Source organism: Meriones unguiculatus, chromosome 19 (genome assembly GCF_030254825.1).
Source record: "Meriones unguiculatus strain TT.TT164.6M chromosome 19, Bangor_MerUng_6.1, whole genome shotgun sequence".
In the NCBI taxonomy this organism is placed as follows: Eukaryota; Metazoa; Chordata; class Mammalia; order Rodentia; family Muridae; genus Meriones; species Meriones unguiculatus.
The window spans coordinates 56,397,333-56,413,691 of NC_083366.1; the positions used below are offsets into that span (position 1 = coordinate 56,397,333).

At 43.7% G+C, this 16,359-nt stretch overlaps 1 protein-coding gene across 1 annotated transcript in view; it reads left to right on the forward strand.

Moving 5' to 3' along the window:
• The window catches only part of Sycp2l (synaptonemal complex protein 2 like), a 52,558-nt gene that overhangs the window by 20,948 nt on the left and 15,251 nt on the right, over positions 1–16,359 (forward strand). The window contains exons 13-22 of the mRNA XM_060372526.1: positions 2,097–2,192; positions 2,289–2,349; positions 3,670–3,815; positions 5,868–6,068; positions 7,099–7,156; positions 7,251–7,314; positions 10,395–10,443; positions 12,968–13,112; positions 13,638–13,687; positions 15,522–15,648. Of these exons, the coding sequence (XP_060228509.1) occupies positions 2,097–2,192; positions 2,289–2,349; positions 3,670–3,815; positions 5,868–6,068; positions 7,099–7,156; positions 7,251–7,314; positions 10,395–10,443; positions 12,968–13,112; positions 13,638–13,687; positions 15,522–15,648 (997 nt within the window). The remainder of the gene's footprint in view (positions 1–2,096; positions 2,193–2,288; positions 2,350–3,669; positions 3,816–5,867; positions 6,069–7,098; positions 7,157–7,250; positions 7,315–10,394; positions 10,444–12,967; positions 13,113–13,637; positions 13,688–15,521; positions 15,649–16,359) is intronic.

Consider the following 16,359-nt stretch of genomic DNA (forward strand, 5'->3'; position numbering starts at 1 on the left):
TCCCTGGGACAGAACTGCTTGTAGACAGCAAAGAAAAAGAAAAAAAAATGGGGAAAAGAATAACACACACACACACACATTTGATGGATGAAGCAAGATTAGCTCCAACAATTTCACACATATATATATACACGCACATACACACATTCACACATTTCATGGATAGAGCAAACTTCAAAGAGAGAGCTCCAACCAACTTTACATATATACAGACACATGTGCACAGCTTTATGTTGGATGGGGCAAACTCCGATAACTTAATTTTTTCACACATCTTATATACCCCAGCAAAATCTTTCGAGTAGTACAAAAATCACAATGTGGTGACATTCTATTTTTTTTAAGTGGATGATTATGATGAGTATATACGTAAGAAAAACCATGTTCCCCAATACCTTCACATGATCAAATGTTTTACATATTGGGGTGAGAAACAAATATGAAAAACCCACATACGTTTGTAACTAAGCAGCTTGTGATAGATTAATAAACTGTAAGTATGCAAGGTAGCTTTTCAGCCAGTTTCTCTTTACTGACAGGCTGCATTTTGTGGTTACAAAGAAAGAATTATCTTAAAAACTAATCTTATAAAAAAAGAATCACAAATCTAAGCTTTTATATAAAAAGTTAGTCATTACTACTTTAAAACTTCAACGTGCACATGGACTCATTAACAATATTTATTAAACCATACCAGGAAATTGAGGGCATCATGCGTAAGGCTGAACATCCTGGTGCCAAAGTCTAAAATGTTCCAAAGTCCCTGGCAACTGAGTGCTCCGTGATACCAAATGAAAAGATCGGGACTTGCGAGCTTAGTCAGAAAAGTACCTCCCTCATGCGTGAGCATGAAGACAGGAGCTTAATCCTTAGAAATAGCACTTTTTTTCTTTTCTTTTCTTTTTTTTTTTTTTTTTAAGCTGGGAGTGGAGTACCTACTTGAAATTCCAGTCGTGGGAAGGTGGAGGCAGGAGGATCCCTGGACTCACTGGCCAGCCAGATAGAATTTAGCGAATTCTAGGCCAGGATCCCGTATGACAGTACAAAGGTAGATGGGCCTAAGATTGTCAGCTGGCTTCCGCATACATGCATACCTGTACACACGCACATCCATTCACCCACACACATAAACACACATGCACACAAAGGGGAAATCAGCCCCATGAGCCATGGGGCTGCCTCATTGGACAGAGGTGCTTGTTGCTGAGCCCTGAGATATGCATGGTGGTCCTCTGACCTCCACATGTGTGCCATGACATACACTCACATGCATGCAAGCACATAATAAATAATAAAACCACTTAAAATATACCACACCTGTCTTCATGCAGGTAAAATACAAGTGTATGTAAACTATTGCATGAAATTCCCTTAGGAGGTGAGTGTGTGTTTCTTTCCCATGTCTCCTTCCTCGTTATGTACATGCAGACATTCCAAAGTCAGAACTAAGAATTTCAGGTGAGCGGTGCTCAGCCTGGACTCCAGATATTTGTCTAGAAAGCCTGTGGGGAGGCTCAAAGGCATCGCTAGAAGGCATTCTGGACAGATGCCTGGGCAGAAGCTGAACAGAGAAGGCATTCTAGAACACCCCCACTGCTCAAATCCCTGCTTTTTTTTTTTTTTTTTTTTACTATGAGTATGTAGTTAGTTAGCGCATAATGATAAAAGCAACTTGAGCACAGGTGTTAGCTGTTCTCTGACCACTGGTAAGGTGGACACCAAATTGCCACTCACTTGCTCACAACACCCCCTTTGCTGGACGTTTCCACCGCTGTTCAGTGTGGTTTACTACTGACTGAACACAACACAGGTTTCTCTCCCCCCTCCCACCCCCTTCATGATTTCCATCAAGAAAAAAACTGTGTTGGGTAGAGTCATGTGACACATTTAAGTATCTATGAAATGTGCTAAGGATGATAGGACCTTCCTGGAAATGGCTTGGAGTAAGATTGAAGCCCACTTCTGATTTGCAAAGGGTGTTGGTGGTGAGAGCTGAGGGTAGCCCTGTTCTAGGGGAATTAGTTGTTGTTGGTAATTTAAATTGGGCCCTTCAACAATGAGAGTCCTGAATAACTTTTGCCAAAAATCTCCCACAGATGAGAAAACCAGAAGATGAAGATGAAGAAGAGAAATTTTGGATTGATTTCAACCTAGGAAGCCAAAGTGTGACTTTTTACATACACAATACGGAGGTGACTGGGATTCATTCCTCAGCAGACTGGAGCATTCAGGGATTCTTTGTACGGTTATGCATTCATGACTCTCACCCATTTTTTTCCTCCCTCAAGAATGCTCTGCGGGATTCGGTAAAGCTTCAGAGGGAAGCAGTTTTCAACTTCATCATAATAGGTAAGATGTGAACGCTTTCCCATGGAGCTTGGGGGCCGCAACTTTGGGGTTGTACACTGTGTAGTTAGTCCTGGAGTGGATCTTGATCATGTGTTCTTATTTGGAATCTTTTTCTTTCTTGCTTGCTTTTTATTTATATGTTCGTGTGTGTTTGTGTTCAGAAATCCTTGTGTGTGTGTGTGGATGTCCATAGAGGCCAGAACAGAAACTCTCCTGGAGCTGAAGTCAGAGGTGTTGGTGAGCCTGCTGATGTGGGTGCAGGGAACTGAACCTGGGCCCTTTGGAAGGCTAGAATGAGCTCTTGACCTTTGAGCCCTCTCTCCACACCCAGAAGATGGGCTTCCCTGAATGTGAATCGAACCCAGCCTGAGATGGCGAGAGTGCTGAATCCTAATCTTCACTAGAAAGCAGGGAGTGTATGAAATCTTCCATTAGCCCTCATTAAATCAGAATGGATTAGCTTCAATTCACTATTTAACTGGCTCTTTGAACAATATTCAAGTGTAATCAATATAAAAATGGCTGTGCTTCTGTTGTATGTTCTCGTCTGTGTTAAATCTTTAGTCTGACGTGGGTGCGATACTGGCTGGTCATGGTAGTTTGTGTTAGCCAACGGTTTCAAGTGGGTTGCCATCTTGGATAACCCAGGTGAAAACCGGCATGTTCCCCTTTCTCCTCCTTTCCTCCTCCCCCCATTTCCCCCATTTTGGTAGGTACTTGGCTCTTAGCTTGGCCTGCTCTCATGATCTTCCTATTCACTCTACGTTATTCATAGTTGATACTTATCGTGGCTTTTTTTTTTCCTGGAGACTGAATTTTAATTTTGATCCAAGTTATTTTTTCATCTTTGCAACTGACTGCTCATTTGCCATGAACGGTATTGTGGAAGGGTTGTTGTCTGAGCCCCAGACCTCTTGACAGGTGCTTCCGTTTCTGCTCTTTAAGTGGTGTCTTCCGGAATGGATACGAGAATATGGGAAACTGAACATTAGGATCAGGTGGGATCTCAGAGAAAAAAGGGAAAGAAGAGAATTTTGCTTAGTACATTGGAAACTACAATACCTGTTGTATAATAATAACTATTTTATAAAAACATGGGTGGTGTCATACAAGATGACTTTTTTTTTCATTAGTAAAGCAAGGTCCTTCATGTTATCAGGTATTAGCCTCTCTTTTGTGTTTTCTGTGTATGTAAATAATTTCAAAGCCATGTCTATCTAGTATGACTTCATATTCTCTCTGCAGAAAATTCTGAACAGTGACAAAAACTTTCATTACACTGATACAGCTAATATAATACCTTTTTTTTTTTTTTGCTAGACAATGATGGGATGAAGCTGTTCATCATTTACCTGAAACAGCCAATTATTATCAGCAAGAAAGAAGCAAGGATAATAGAAATCTACTTTGATAGGCATTTTGACATATCAGAAGTTTCTGTCCAAGTTTTGGGAGAAGACAAACAGGTAGCAGCTTGCTCTCTCTCTCTCTCTGGTTTTTTGAGATAGCGTTTTTCTTGTTAGAGAAAGGTGGTAGAGCAGACTGGCCTTGAACCCAGAGGTGGGCTTGTCTCTGCCTACCAAGTGTTGTGATGAAAGGCGTGTGCTAGCATGCCCAGCTTCATTTCCTTTGATTATTTCAAAGTGTATTTTCACATCTCCTCAGCCTCCATGTTGGGTTTTGATGTATCCTTTGGCCAAGCAGAAGACTGGAGTGTCTCCCTCCTTATGTGTCTTTGTCTTACATATAGAAGACACAAAAGGTCTTGCAGCCTTTAAAGTACTTTATTCCATCTGCTGTGGACAGTGTGTAGTTTGTACGTGGTGTTATCTCCTTACCATACTCCTGAGCAGACCAGCATGGTTCGACCCTTCCTCCCGGCCCTAGAAGGAACCAGCAGGGAGTTTGCCATCTCTGTACAAGCTTTTTCTGATAGAAATGCTCCACACCCGCCCTGGCATTCTGTGGTCTCCCTCTTGACCTCACTTCTTCCTACAAACACACAAGGGTTTTAGTAATAGACAGTGGGTAAGGTAAAGGAATTTGTACAAAAGGACATCCAGAACAGGCAGAAAGGGGCTGAGTGGAAAGGTCGGAGGAAGGGAAGGAACAAAATGAGGGAGGGAGTCTTGGCTGGTTTCCTTTTGTTTTAAGTTATGTTTTAAAGCATCTTATAGATGATAAAGGCCTCTGCAGATACAGTTCCCAAGGTCCTACACAAGGATGATGAGGGTGAGAGATGGAGTACTAACCTCTTAGAGAAACATCTCCTCTATAATATCACAAGGCAAATTGGCCTGGTGTGCTCAGTTTGCCTCTACATACGAGGGCCGTCAACATCACACACAGTTCTACATTCCCCAAAGTGAAAAACATGGTTTCAGTGCAGAGAACTGGAGTCTGCAAGGGACAGAGCCACAGTTCTCGGAGTAGAAAACTCCTGTGAGGAAAGGGTAAGATTGGAGGACCAGGATTGGGTGCTCACTGCACACACACTGAGAGAGCAACATCCCCCAAGGGAAGCATGGATTAAAAGTCACTCCAGAGCTTGCTTAGAACTGGAGTTGGAAGAACCAGGGGATGGTTTTTTGTTTTGTTTTCTTTCTTTTCTTTTTCTTTTTTCTTCTCTCTCTCTCTCTCTCTCTCTCTCTCTCTCTCATCATAAGCTAATAGTTTGGGTCACCAATTAAGAAACAGAGTTTATTGAGCTCATGGCTCTAGAAGCTGGAGTCTCCCATGAGTGTGTCTTGACGTCCATCTGCTCAGCCCCTGATGAAGGCCTCCAGTCTCGCAGGCAGAGATCTTAGAGTCCCCCCTCCCAAACGCCCCAGCTCTCTGAGCTCTGCCGCCCTGGGGATACAGTTTCTAACATGCAAGATTAGAAGAGTGAATTGAAGCTACTACAGATGACAGATGGATTAAGACCATGTAATAAGGAGCCAGAGATGATCATCCTAGAAGGTGGTGGCTGGGAGATGGGGTGAGCGTGGGGGATTGCAAGCCAGAGAGAGCAACATGAAAAAGACAGCAAATACTCGGTGGCCCTAATTTCTCAACATGCTGTAGAATAAAGGTTAAAACTTTTTTTTTTTTAATGGCTGCTGCTTTGAAAATGTATGTGCCCTGACTTTTTATTTCAGATACCTAGTTTGATAAACACCGTCTCTGGCCTTGGAAAAGGTGGTGGTGAAATTCCTAGCAGTCTTGAAAGACAAACAGGTATGTTGGGAGGTGGCAGAATTCTGAGTCGAAATTCCTGGTAGAGGCGTGGAAGCGGTCCCTGAGGGGGTCATGGAACAGAATTCCATTAAGTGCGATAAACGCCTTGAGGCTCCTCCTCCATCTGCTGAAGTCCGCTTTGGGGACTGGTGGAAGTGACCAAGGAAAACAGATACAGGGTATGGCGGGGAGGTGCCCTGCCTACTGGCAGGAAGCTCTTCTCTAGAATTCAGATTTCAAGTGCTTTGCTTTGGATTTGAGTTTTGAGGCACAACCTCATTACCAGCTCTTACCACAAGGTGGCGGTGTACCACAGCTACTCTTGCCTGGGAAGTAAGGACAGGCAGAGTGCAAGCTTGGCTCACAGAAGTTATCAGGTTTTTGGGGTTCCTACCTTTTCTTTTTTTTTTCGTTCCATGAATATAGAGCCAGCAGAAGAAGCCACAGTCCTGCTGCCAGAGTTTATGGATACTGAAGTTGACCCGGAGCCTGCTGTGAGTGTAAGGATCTGGGAAAAGAGGGTTGGGATTTGTGGCTGGCAGGAGAGACCAGCAGACGCCCTCCTTGAATGCTAGCCCGTTCTCAACAGCTGTTGGTCAGTAGCGGCTGTGTCCTCCTCCTGATTCTGTTTATACCCCGAGCCGATGTAATCTCTCTATTCTTTTGAAGATGTCTCTCCGTGAAATGCTTGCAGCGACTGGTCTCTGCCAGGTCACCTCAGCTGGGATCTGGAGGAAAATGTTTGCAAATTAACATAGGGAAGGAGCCTGAGGGTCGAATGTGGTTTCCTTCTCTAGCTGGGGACGTGTGGACACACGGACTCACCCCCGCTCTTCTTGGGGCTTCGTGTCTGGCTTAGGGTTTCATTGCTGCAAGGGGATGAAGGCAGCTCTTATAAAGGAAAACCTGTACTTGGGGCTGGCTTACAGTCTCAGAGGTTTGGCCTGTTATCATTGTGGCAGGAAGCATGCCGGCGCCCAGGCAGACGCAGTGCCGGAGAAGGAGCTGAGAGTTCCACATCTGGGTCCGCAGGCAACGAGAGATGTGTTCCACGCTGTCCGTAGCGAGCGTAGGAGACCTCTAAGCCCATCTCCACAGTTACATCTACTCCAGCAAGGCCATGCCATGCCTCCTAAATAATTCCCTGTTCCCTATGGGCCAAGAGTTCAAGCATGGGACAGAGGCGAGATCGATAACGGTGCCGGGATTTTTATGTTTAACAGACAGAGATGAGTCTTTTAGATAAATTGTCACCTTTTGACGTCACCTAGGTGTCTTGGAAAGCTGAACCCCTGCCCCCTAGTGCTGACGCCCCTAGAGGCATTCTCGTAGCGCTGAGGCTGGACCAGTGCCATGTGGCCGGCCATCTTTCATAGCGTCAAGTCTTTGTGATTTGGAAGTAAAAGTTTTGCAACAACAGAGTCGTTGGGAACCAAGTTGTGCTCAGCAGCTCTTCAGAGGCAGAGCGGTTCCCAAAGACTGGAGACTGAGGCTTTTTTGATACCATAGTAGTTTCTTTTTCTCTTGCAGATAACAAATATGGAAGACCGCTCAGCTGGAAGCTCAAAACCAGATGACTCCAGACAAGGTACACTGTGTTTTCCCCGCCATCACTGAGTGGTCTATTTAAATGTTTACCCAACATGCTTATCACCGTTTTATTTTTAACTTCCGGTCCCTAGCCGTTACTTCAAAACATGGGTATTCTTCAGATGTACGAGAGGTATGGACTCAAACTCAGGCAATGTAAGTTTTCGTTCTTCTTCTTCTTCATTATTTTGTTTCTTGAGCAGGGTTTCTCTGGGTAGCCCTGGCTGTCCTGGAACTTGCTCTGTACACCAGGGTGGCCTCAAACTCAGAGATAGGCCTGACTCTGCCTCCTAAGTTCTGTGATTAAAGGCGTGTGCCACCACTGCCTGCTATGATTTTCAATTTTCAATATATATTTTGTTAATTAGTGTAGTAACTGTACATGTTGATCTTCCCAAGCCTGCCTGCATCTGTCGTAAGTCCCATGTTTATGGAGACACAATGATCCATACATGAATGGATACATCCATACATGTATCAGCATGCTAATTGCCATGTTTATTGGGAGATAGGGTGATTTTTTTTCTCATACAAGTATCTCCCTCTCTGGGGGTGGGACTTTGGGATCCCACATGACAATGAGGTCATGCAGTACTTGTCTTTGTCCACCTGGTTTATTTCACCTACTGGAATGTCCTCCAGTGTCACCCGGGTTGAGAATTTCGGGACGTCCTCCTGGGTGGCTGAGCAGTATTTCATTGTGTGTATGTGCCACACTTCCTTATCCGTTCATCTCTTGGTGAACATTTAGGCTATTGTAAAACTACAAAACCACACAAGATGACTGCTCATGTTTAGAGTTTTCCCGGCCATTCCCATCTAAACTCCAAGTGTAATTTTCTGTAGAACGATTCGAGTTGTGTTGGCAAACTTTCCTGCCCCTCAGTGTCCTACAAAGCATAGCTTCGGAGTGGCCCCCAGCAATGTATTTTTCGGCTGCATTTTAGATTAAACAATAAGAAGCGTACAAAACTCAGTTTCCTTCTGGTTGGACCACAAAGCTGGACTGTTTGTAACAGAATTAAGATATCCTTAGGTATTCATTCACAGGGTGCTTTTAGGGCACAACCATACGAGGGCTACTACAGAACACAGTGAGAGAAAAGAAAAACATTTAGGAAAGTAGAGAGATAGTGTCCTGACGAGAGGGGACAATTTAATATCAAGATCTCAGTTCTGCCCAGATAGATCTAAGGATTTTATATAACCCCTGGTTGGGATATCAGTAGGCTTAAAAAGAAACAGGCCAGCCATTTTTCAATTCCTCATGGGAACTTTAAAGGTTCTGGGGGAACAAATAAGGTTTTCAAAATGGAGCAGAGTGACAGGGCTTTCACGCTACATGCTCTCCAGACTTACTAGAAGCCAACAGTGCGGCAATGCCATGAAAGGTAAGTGAATAAAACAGCAGGAAGGAAGGGGAGCCTTGCAGGTGTGTGGATTGTTGGTGTGTGATGAGGACGCAGAGGCAGTTCAGTGGAGGAAGAGTTTTCTATAAACAGTGTGAAAATAACCGAATATCCTCATGCAAGGAAACAAATGACCTTCCAACCTTACTCTTCCCTGTATAAAAATGAACTAAAGCCAGTCATAGGCTTATATGTAAAACTTACTTGGAACAAATACCTAACTTTGCATGGGGCTTTTTTTTTTTAAGCTAGTGAAGTTAAAATTGGCCTGTAAAAACAACAACAACAAAACACAAACTGATACACTAAACTTCACCAAGATAAAGCAGGGCCCCTGTAGGCTTTGAAAAAAAAAAAAAAATCACTGCTATAAAAGAAAAGAATCGCCACAGCCTTGTTGAAAAGAATTGTAAATGTTTGCTTCTGGCCTTACAGTTTAAGCTTACAGTGGTAAGGATAGAAAGCAATGAAAACGCAAGCAGGAGACAGAAGCAAGCAATGTCCCAAAGCAAAACACTCAAGTGGCAGGTGAGCACGTGAGAGCTGCTCAGTGCCGTTAGTCCCAGGGAATGCCCACCAAGTGGCAGCAGGGTGCACCGTACATCACCAGGGTGTCTTTCTGTCCGTCATGTTTGGGACAGTGCGGAGAGGGCAGACTCTCTGTCTGCTAGCAGTTCCTTAAAGTGTTGAGCCTATACCTGCCCTCTGGCCCACTTGTTCCAATCGTGTATCTCTTCCAAGACATCTGTCAGCATATGTCCACAAAGAGAATGTGCACGGAGGTCCACAGCAGCTTCGCTTATGAAAATCATCAACCAGAAACAATTCAGATGCTCATGAGTAGATGAATGGATGAGTGAGTGAGTGTGTGTGTGTGTGTGTGTGTGTGTGTGTGTTTGTATAGATGAGTGGTGCTGTCAGACTTTGGAATATTTGTGAACGTTGGGAGTGAGACCCAAATCTGGCTGGAAAGCTCATTTTGTCCTTCACGCGCCTGCTAGCCATGGGATGGTGGCGATTTCACAGGGGGCATCGGTGCACCTGCCCTTCCACCGACCCATCACACCGGGCAGGCATGGGGCTCTACTTGTGTCCCTCACCGTCACGCTCAGAACGTTTGGACTTTGGCACTTGGTGTTTTTCGATTTGGAGCCACTGACTTGTATACCGATGTCACATTTCTCAATTCCTGTGGACGGAAAGCCAAAAGCGAGATTGGAAACCATACGGTAGTTCTCCCTTTCATTGTTTTCCTGTTGCATCATATTATTTTCCATAGTCGCTGCCTCCCATCGGTACATACAAGCTCCAGTCACTCCCCGACTTCTCTTGTCAGTAGACTAGATATTTGACAAGCGGTTACTTGCTGCTGAGCTTAGACAAGGAAGGTATGAAACTCGATAATACAATGATGAGGCAACATTTCTCCACAGAAGACACACAAGTGGCCAGCCGACACTTGGCATCACCAAAGTCTGGGGACAACTTTTTTTTTAAAGCACCCAGATGGGTCTTGAGCAGCGCCAGGGTTGAGAGACCGTATTTTTAAGCATCAACTGTGCTGGCAGGCTGCCCGCTGACCCCACTATGGCCTCCCCCTTTGTGTCTGAGAGAGGAAGGACTCCGCAAATATATTCGTTTTCCTTTATATAGCAGTATTCCCCTTCCAGAGAGTCTACGCGAAAACAGGTTGTAAGATACGTTTGTCTGCAGAACTGAGTACACCCCACAGGTTGAGTCCGTGATCAAGAAGCCAGACCTCTGCAGTGACAGGGGAGGGCGAAGGGGGTTGCGCCTGTCCTGTTAATTTGGTATGTTTTATTTTAGGGAAGATTCTGCCTTGGAGAGGGACAGAGAACAGAACAGGAGAATGCTGGTAATGTGGGAATTTCTATTGGTTTAGGGTAGCACTTTGCAAACAGCTGTTGTTTGCATATATCTTCAAAACTGCCCCAACTCTGCTCCAGTTTTCTCAAATTCACTGTACATGGAAGGACTGCAATTTCAAATGTAAAATCAGTGTTACTCCTAATAGAAGGTAGACCCCCAGAAAACTATAAAAAATAGCGTCACTAATCTTTTGATAATACGATTACTTATTTTTCTGTCTTCTCATCTAATATGTGATGTCTGCTTTATGAGCTATTAACTGTGGAAAGGTAATTAAATCTACAACAGCACCCCCCTTATTCATTTAGATGAATGAGAGCCATCAACAAAACTAGAAGAGGGGTGAATTTCATGTTAAATTCCATTTGCTGGTAACTAGATCATAGGAAACTTAAAACCTAAATCCCTTCAGGCAGTCTTTTGCACGGTAGCATGTATTCACAAACCTTCACCAAAGGAACAACTTTGCCTCGTGGCAGATGAGAGATGGGAGGTCCTTTCTCTGACTGTGGCCCAAAGAGGTCACATTGGATAAAAATGGGCATTGCTGTGGTGACTAACACATAAAAGCCAAAGAGCTCTTATGACCAGACCTTCGCCATCATGGGTTGCGCGCACGCTCCCAGGAAGGGCCTGTCCCAATTGGTGCAGCCCTACTGCCATAGCATTCCCCACATGGCTGAAGTTGACATCTAATGACATGAAGAAACAGATTTACAAACTGGCCAAGAAAGGCCTGACTCCCTCCCAGATAGGTGTGATCCTGAAGGACTCACACAGAGTGGCACAGGTCCTTTTTGTGACTGGTAATAATATTTTGAGAATCCTTAAGTCAAAAGGCCTGGCCCCCGATCTCCCAGAGAGGGTCTCTACCATTTGATTAAGAAAGCCATTGCTGTCCAAAAGCATCTCGAGAGGAACAGAAAGAATAAGGATGCTAAATTCTGCTGATTCTGATAGAGAGCAGAATTCACCGGTTGGGGTTGGCTCGTTACTGTAAGACTAAGTGGCTCCTCAGTCATCTACAGCCTCTGCTCTAGTGGCATAAATTCTCTTGTGTTCAGGAGCAATAAATTAGAAAAAAAAAAAAGGTGGATAACCCTCCCCCTAACCCTATTAAGCTAAACTGGACCTTGAGCCTTGCCTTAAAAAAGGAAAAGGCTAGTAAGTAGACACACTTTACACCTGTAACTTAACTTTAGTAGATTTTGACCTATTGAAGAATTGAAATGGACCAGGGGTGGTGGCTCACACCTATAATCCCAGCCCATGGGAGACTAAGGCAGGAGGATTTCTGTGAATTCAAGACCAGCTTGGTCTACAGAGTGAGGTGGTATCTCAAAACAACTAAGAAAACCCAAAATGTTTCTGAGCTAGTATTTCAAGACGTGGTTTTCTGTCTGTGCGAGCTTAATGGCACCCATTCAGTGAGCCAGCGGGGGAGGACAATACCCCGAAGCCTGAGATTTCACGTAATTTTGAAAATCTCAGAAAAAAAAAAAAAAGGCTTTTCTAAAAGCGAGCTCACGGGCTGCCAGAGTGTGTCTTAGTTTTCTTCTGCAGTTGTTCTTACCCTCAGCCCCATGAGACTCAGAGTGTCCCTCCCTCTGGTCTGCAGACAAAAACCAAGTCTAGAAATTTTGACCCCATTTATACAAGACACAGCCACACATTGGGGTATTGGGTTTTATCTTTTTTCAAAAAAAAAAAAAAAAAAAAAAAAAAAACAGTATTTGTCAGGTTTCTGTTGCTGTGAAAAATTGAGGCAATCAGCCGTGAGGAGAGATGGTCTGTTTGGTTCCTTGGCCCTGTCCTAGGGTGTCACCTAGGAGAATAGAGTCCTATTCAGTAGCTGACATTACGCAGAGCCCTGGACAATGCTCTACTCTGAGCATTAGGAAAGGTCACACGAATAACGTCCTCATGAGTTCAAGCTGTATACAATCACAAGGACAAGCCACACCGAGCAAAAACATGTCTTTCCATAGAGGCATATGAGGGAGAGTTTCAACATGATTGAATATCAACAGCCAACAAGAATGACTAATAAGCAGTAGTTTCACTCCTATTCAATACACCTGTTTTGCAAAGACATCCCTTTGCCCTTTTGCCTCATCGTGGGTAGACCCCGGGCCATTCATGATAGAGAAGCCTTTGACTATGGAGCTATAGCCTGGCCACTGGGAAGAAGAGTTTGACCTAGGTTTTGTCATGTTGGCCTGTGCTTGCAGTGGTGGTATTGGTGTAATATTGGGGGTGTGGCTACTTTGGGACAGTTACCAATTCCCCTTCAGTTCCAGATACTTGACTAGAGAGAATTTGTCGTCCTCTTCCACAGCACCTCTCCTGGGAACTGTGATACCCTCCCTTTCTCCCCGCCCCTCACTTTTTTACTGTAGAAGAGAACCTAGTCTATCTGAAAGTGTGTCTCAGGACGAATCATAGTGTTTTGTGAAAGCAGCTGGAATGCCTGCTTTCAGTATTCTCACTTGTCATCTGTTTTGGAAAAGTTCAAGGATAGGAAACATTACATCTTGGACAGTAATGAAGATTCAAGTTCAAGTCCCGGTAAACAATCTCGTGTCCAGAGTCACAGAAGAAAATTCCTAAGAACGTATCCCCAGAAAAGGAAGCAGAGATTCACCTCTATAAGAAGTAAGCTAGTTTGCTTCTGTTCTTTTGGGCCACTTGTCAGTAAGTCAGTGGGTGTTTATGTCTTAGTATGTGATGGTGAGGATGGTACCAGGGTCATATGTGGTCCTGGGGATGCTCTTCCTGTAATGCCTGCAAAGGTGGAATGTTTGTCCATGAAACCGAATGCGGGGTCAGCCTCCAATTGAGGTATAGAACAGAATGGGCAGTTAGTTAGGGAAGAGGAATCTAGCACAAGCTGGAACCGTCTTCTGTAAGAGGGGGTGGGTCTTGAGCCACTCTTGGAGAAGAGTAGGATTTGAAGAGCTGAGAAGTGGAGGCATTGTGAAACCAAGGTGTGAGCGTGATGGCAAGGGCAGGGGTGGAGAGGAAGGAGGCTGAATGATTGGAAAAGCCTCCTGAGGGCAGACACTAACAAGCCCCCATTAGTGGGAACTTGGGGCATGCACATATGTGATTGGAGGTAGGGGCGGGCGTATCTGTGTCTCATAAGCATGCATCCATTGTGTGCTCACTTTCACTTTTCAGTCCTACCACTTTTCCCCACGAGTAGAGGCAGTGCTCCTGAGAAAGTTCAAGTAAGTGTGCTTTATTGGCTGTCCTGGGGCCTTACGGGTCAAACCACTTCACTTTCATCAGGGCTGTGAGAATAACAAATTAGGGCTCTCCTGGTGTATTGTCAGCCAATAGAAAAATCAAGGGCATCAAAATGTTTGGTATGAATCTCCAGGTAAATTTAGTTGTTTTTTTTTTTTTTTTTTTTTTTTTTTTCCTGGTCATCTTTCATGCTGCTGAAGAATCTTTACTTAAATACCTCTGCTGTCCTGATTTTCCCCCAAGTGCATGCTCTTGGATTTCCATTTCAAAATGAACACATTGATGCAATCCCTCCTTTAGTTACCAGTTTTCTGACTACAGATTAAAAAAAAAAATTTCAGCATTTGCACCTTAAGTTTGCAAAGTTGAAACATCCATAAAGTGAAAAAGAAAAAAAAAATCCCCATTTCTCTTCCTTTTATCCTTGTTTTGTACCAAAGGACTAAGGACTATGAACGCTAGTACTCTGCAGTCTAAAGCAAAGGCAAGTGGTCCATCTCCTTAGCTGAGTGAGTGACTTTTCTTAGCGGTTGTTTATTTTTTGTTGCTTGTCAAATCATACACCTGCGCACATTACAGAGCATGTCAACAGTTCACCATAGCTTACTAAAGAGTAGCTTCTTGGATTCCGAGGGTACTTCACCTGCTTTTGCAGAAGTAAGATGCAGTTGGCTCTCCATCTCCTCCTGTTTTATTCCTTAGCAAGGAATAGGTTAAACCTACGAGGTGTGATAAGTATATTTACTTGTCCTTTGGCATCTGGTTCCAGTCTCCTACTTGGATACCAGAATCTGTAGCCGACCATATGACTCCTAAAATAGCACAGTATTTACATATAACCTGTGTATCCCTCCTGTAGACTTTAAACCACCATTAGATGACTTAAAACACCCAATGGAGTGCCGTGCTATGCACATAGTTGCTGTACTATTATTAAGTAAAGATTACTGGCCAGCATATGGTCCGTATATATTTGGTGTAGTCATATTATTTTTCTGAACATTTTTGATCCTTAATTTATGAATTAGTAGATGGGGGAAAAAAAAGTCTGTGGATGTGGACAGCTCTCTTTAACTTTCTGTTGAACGGTTCAGCCCAGAATAAGAAGTTATCAGTTGTAAACAGGCCAAAAGAAGATACACACACAAAAAAAAAAAATACAACTTTGGTTTTAATTACAACCCCAAAATCAAACCTGATAAATTTAAACTGTCCAACGAACAAGAATTCTGTGCCAGTTTTTCAGTGAGAATGTCAGGCTGAACTTCCGTTCTCTGTGTTGGATAGCAAGGAAGTAATTTGGGGCTAGAGAATATTTTCTGTTAGGGGGAAGATAAGTATTGTGTTCTTTGAACCATAGATTCACTAAGGCAGCATATACTTTCTTCCCATCGAGTCAGAGAACCGCCTTAGACTAAAGTGCCTACTGCGTATTTATGTATAAGAGCAGCAGCTTAGCATCCTCCCCTTAAGGTCAGCAGAGTGACCAGAACGGTTTGGTGGGTGCTGGACCCTGCCCCAAGTCTCTGATTGAGTAGCTTGTTGGTGGGAGTTGAGGATCTGCAGTTCTATTGAGCTCCTCTGTGTCCTCTGACCTCTACACACTTATAGAAGCACCAGGCTGGAGTTATCAGTTAAGAGTTTACTTCAGTGATCTTCCGGGTTGGGGGTATCTGGGTCTCAGTGTTTGGTTTTTCAACTGAGCAAATCCAATACTTAGTTGTCCTAAAGGCAATCGGAAATATCTTGGGTGTTTTTATTGTTATTTTTTGAGTGTTATGAGTATTAACGTTTAACAAAACTGTTATGTTTTAGGTTGAGCGAACACCGAAACAGAGAGACATCTCCAGGGGAAATGAAACCACTCTTATAAAACTTTCTGAAGCAGAACTGCAAGATACTTCTGTGCTTTTAATTCCCGAGGCATCCACACAGGAAATAGGTACTTGACTTTCAGTTAGTTTATATTAGAAAAGATTATATTCTAGGATATGGTCTATAAAAGACTTTGACTTTGTGAAATTATTTGTGTGTGCATGTGTGTAACAGCGTCCATGTGAAGGTCAGAGGACAACAACCAGTTCTTGCATGTGTGGGTTCTGGGAACAGAACTCAAGCCTTGTCAGAACGCACCCTCATCCGTTAAGCTATGTCCCCGGCTCTGAGGAAAGTCTTCAAAATAATCTCTGAGCAAGTGACGGTGTAATGGTTTCTCTGTTTACTGGCTCCAATTGCAGAGGGCGGGTGATAATTGAATTCTAACTTTGCTTTGGTGCTCGAGGCTGGGTTTTAAAGACAGGGAAACTCACGTGGTGACCAACAGAAAGATCGCTAAACTTTCTAAAGGTCTTGATTGCCAGTAGCTTTCAGTTATGCAAGCTAGATAAGGAATTGGTTGGAAAAAAAAAAAAAAAAAAAAAGAAAAGAAATCACATATGAATATTCTTAAGGACCACAGATGCAACAATCCGGGGGTATGTTGGCTAGTTATGTCAACTAGTCACTGGCTACAGTCATCTGGGAGGAGGGAACCTCAGCTAAGAAAATGCATCCATCAGATTGTCTGTTGTAAGTCGACAGGGACTGTTCTTGATTATGTGTGAGAGGGTCCCAGGTCACTGTAGGTGGTACCACGCCCGGGAAAGATGGTCCT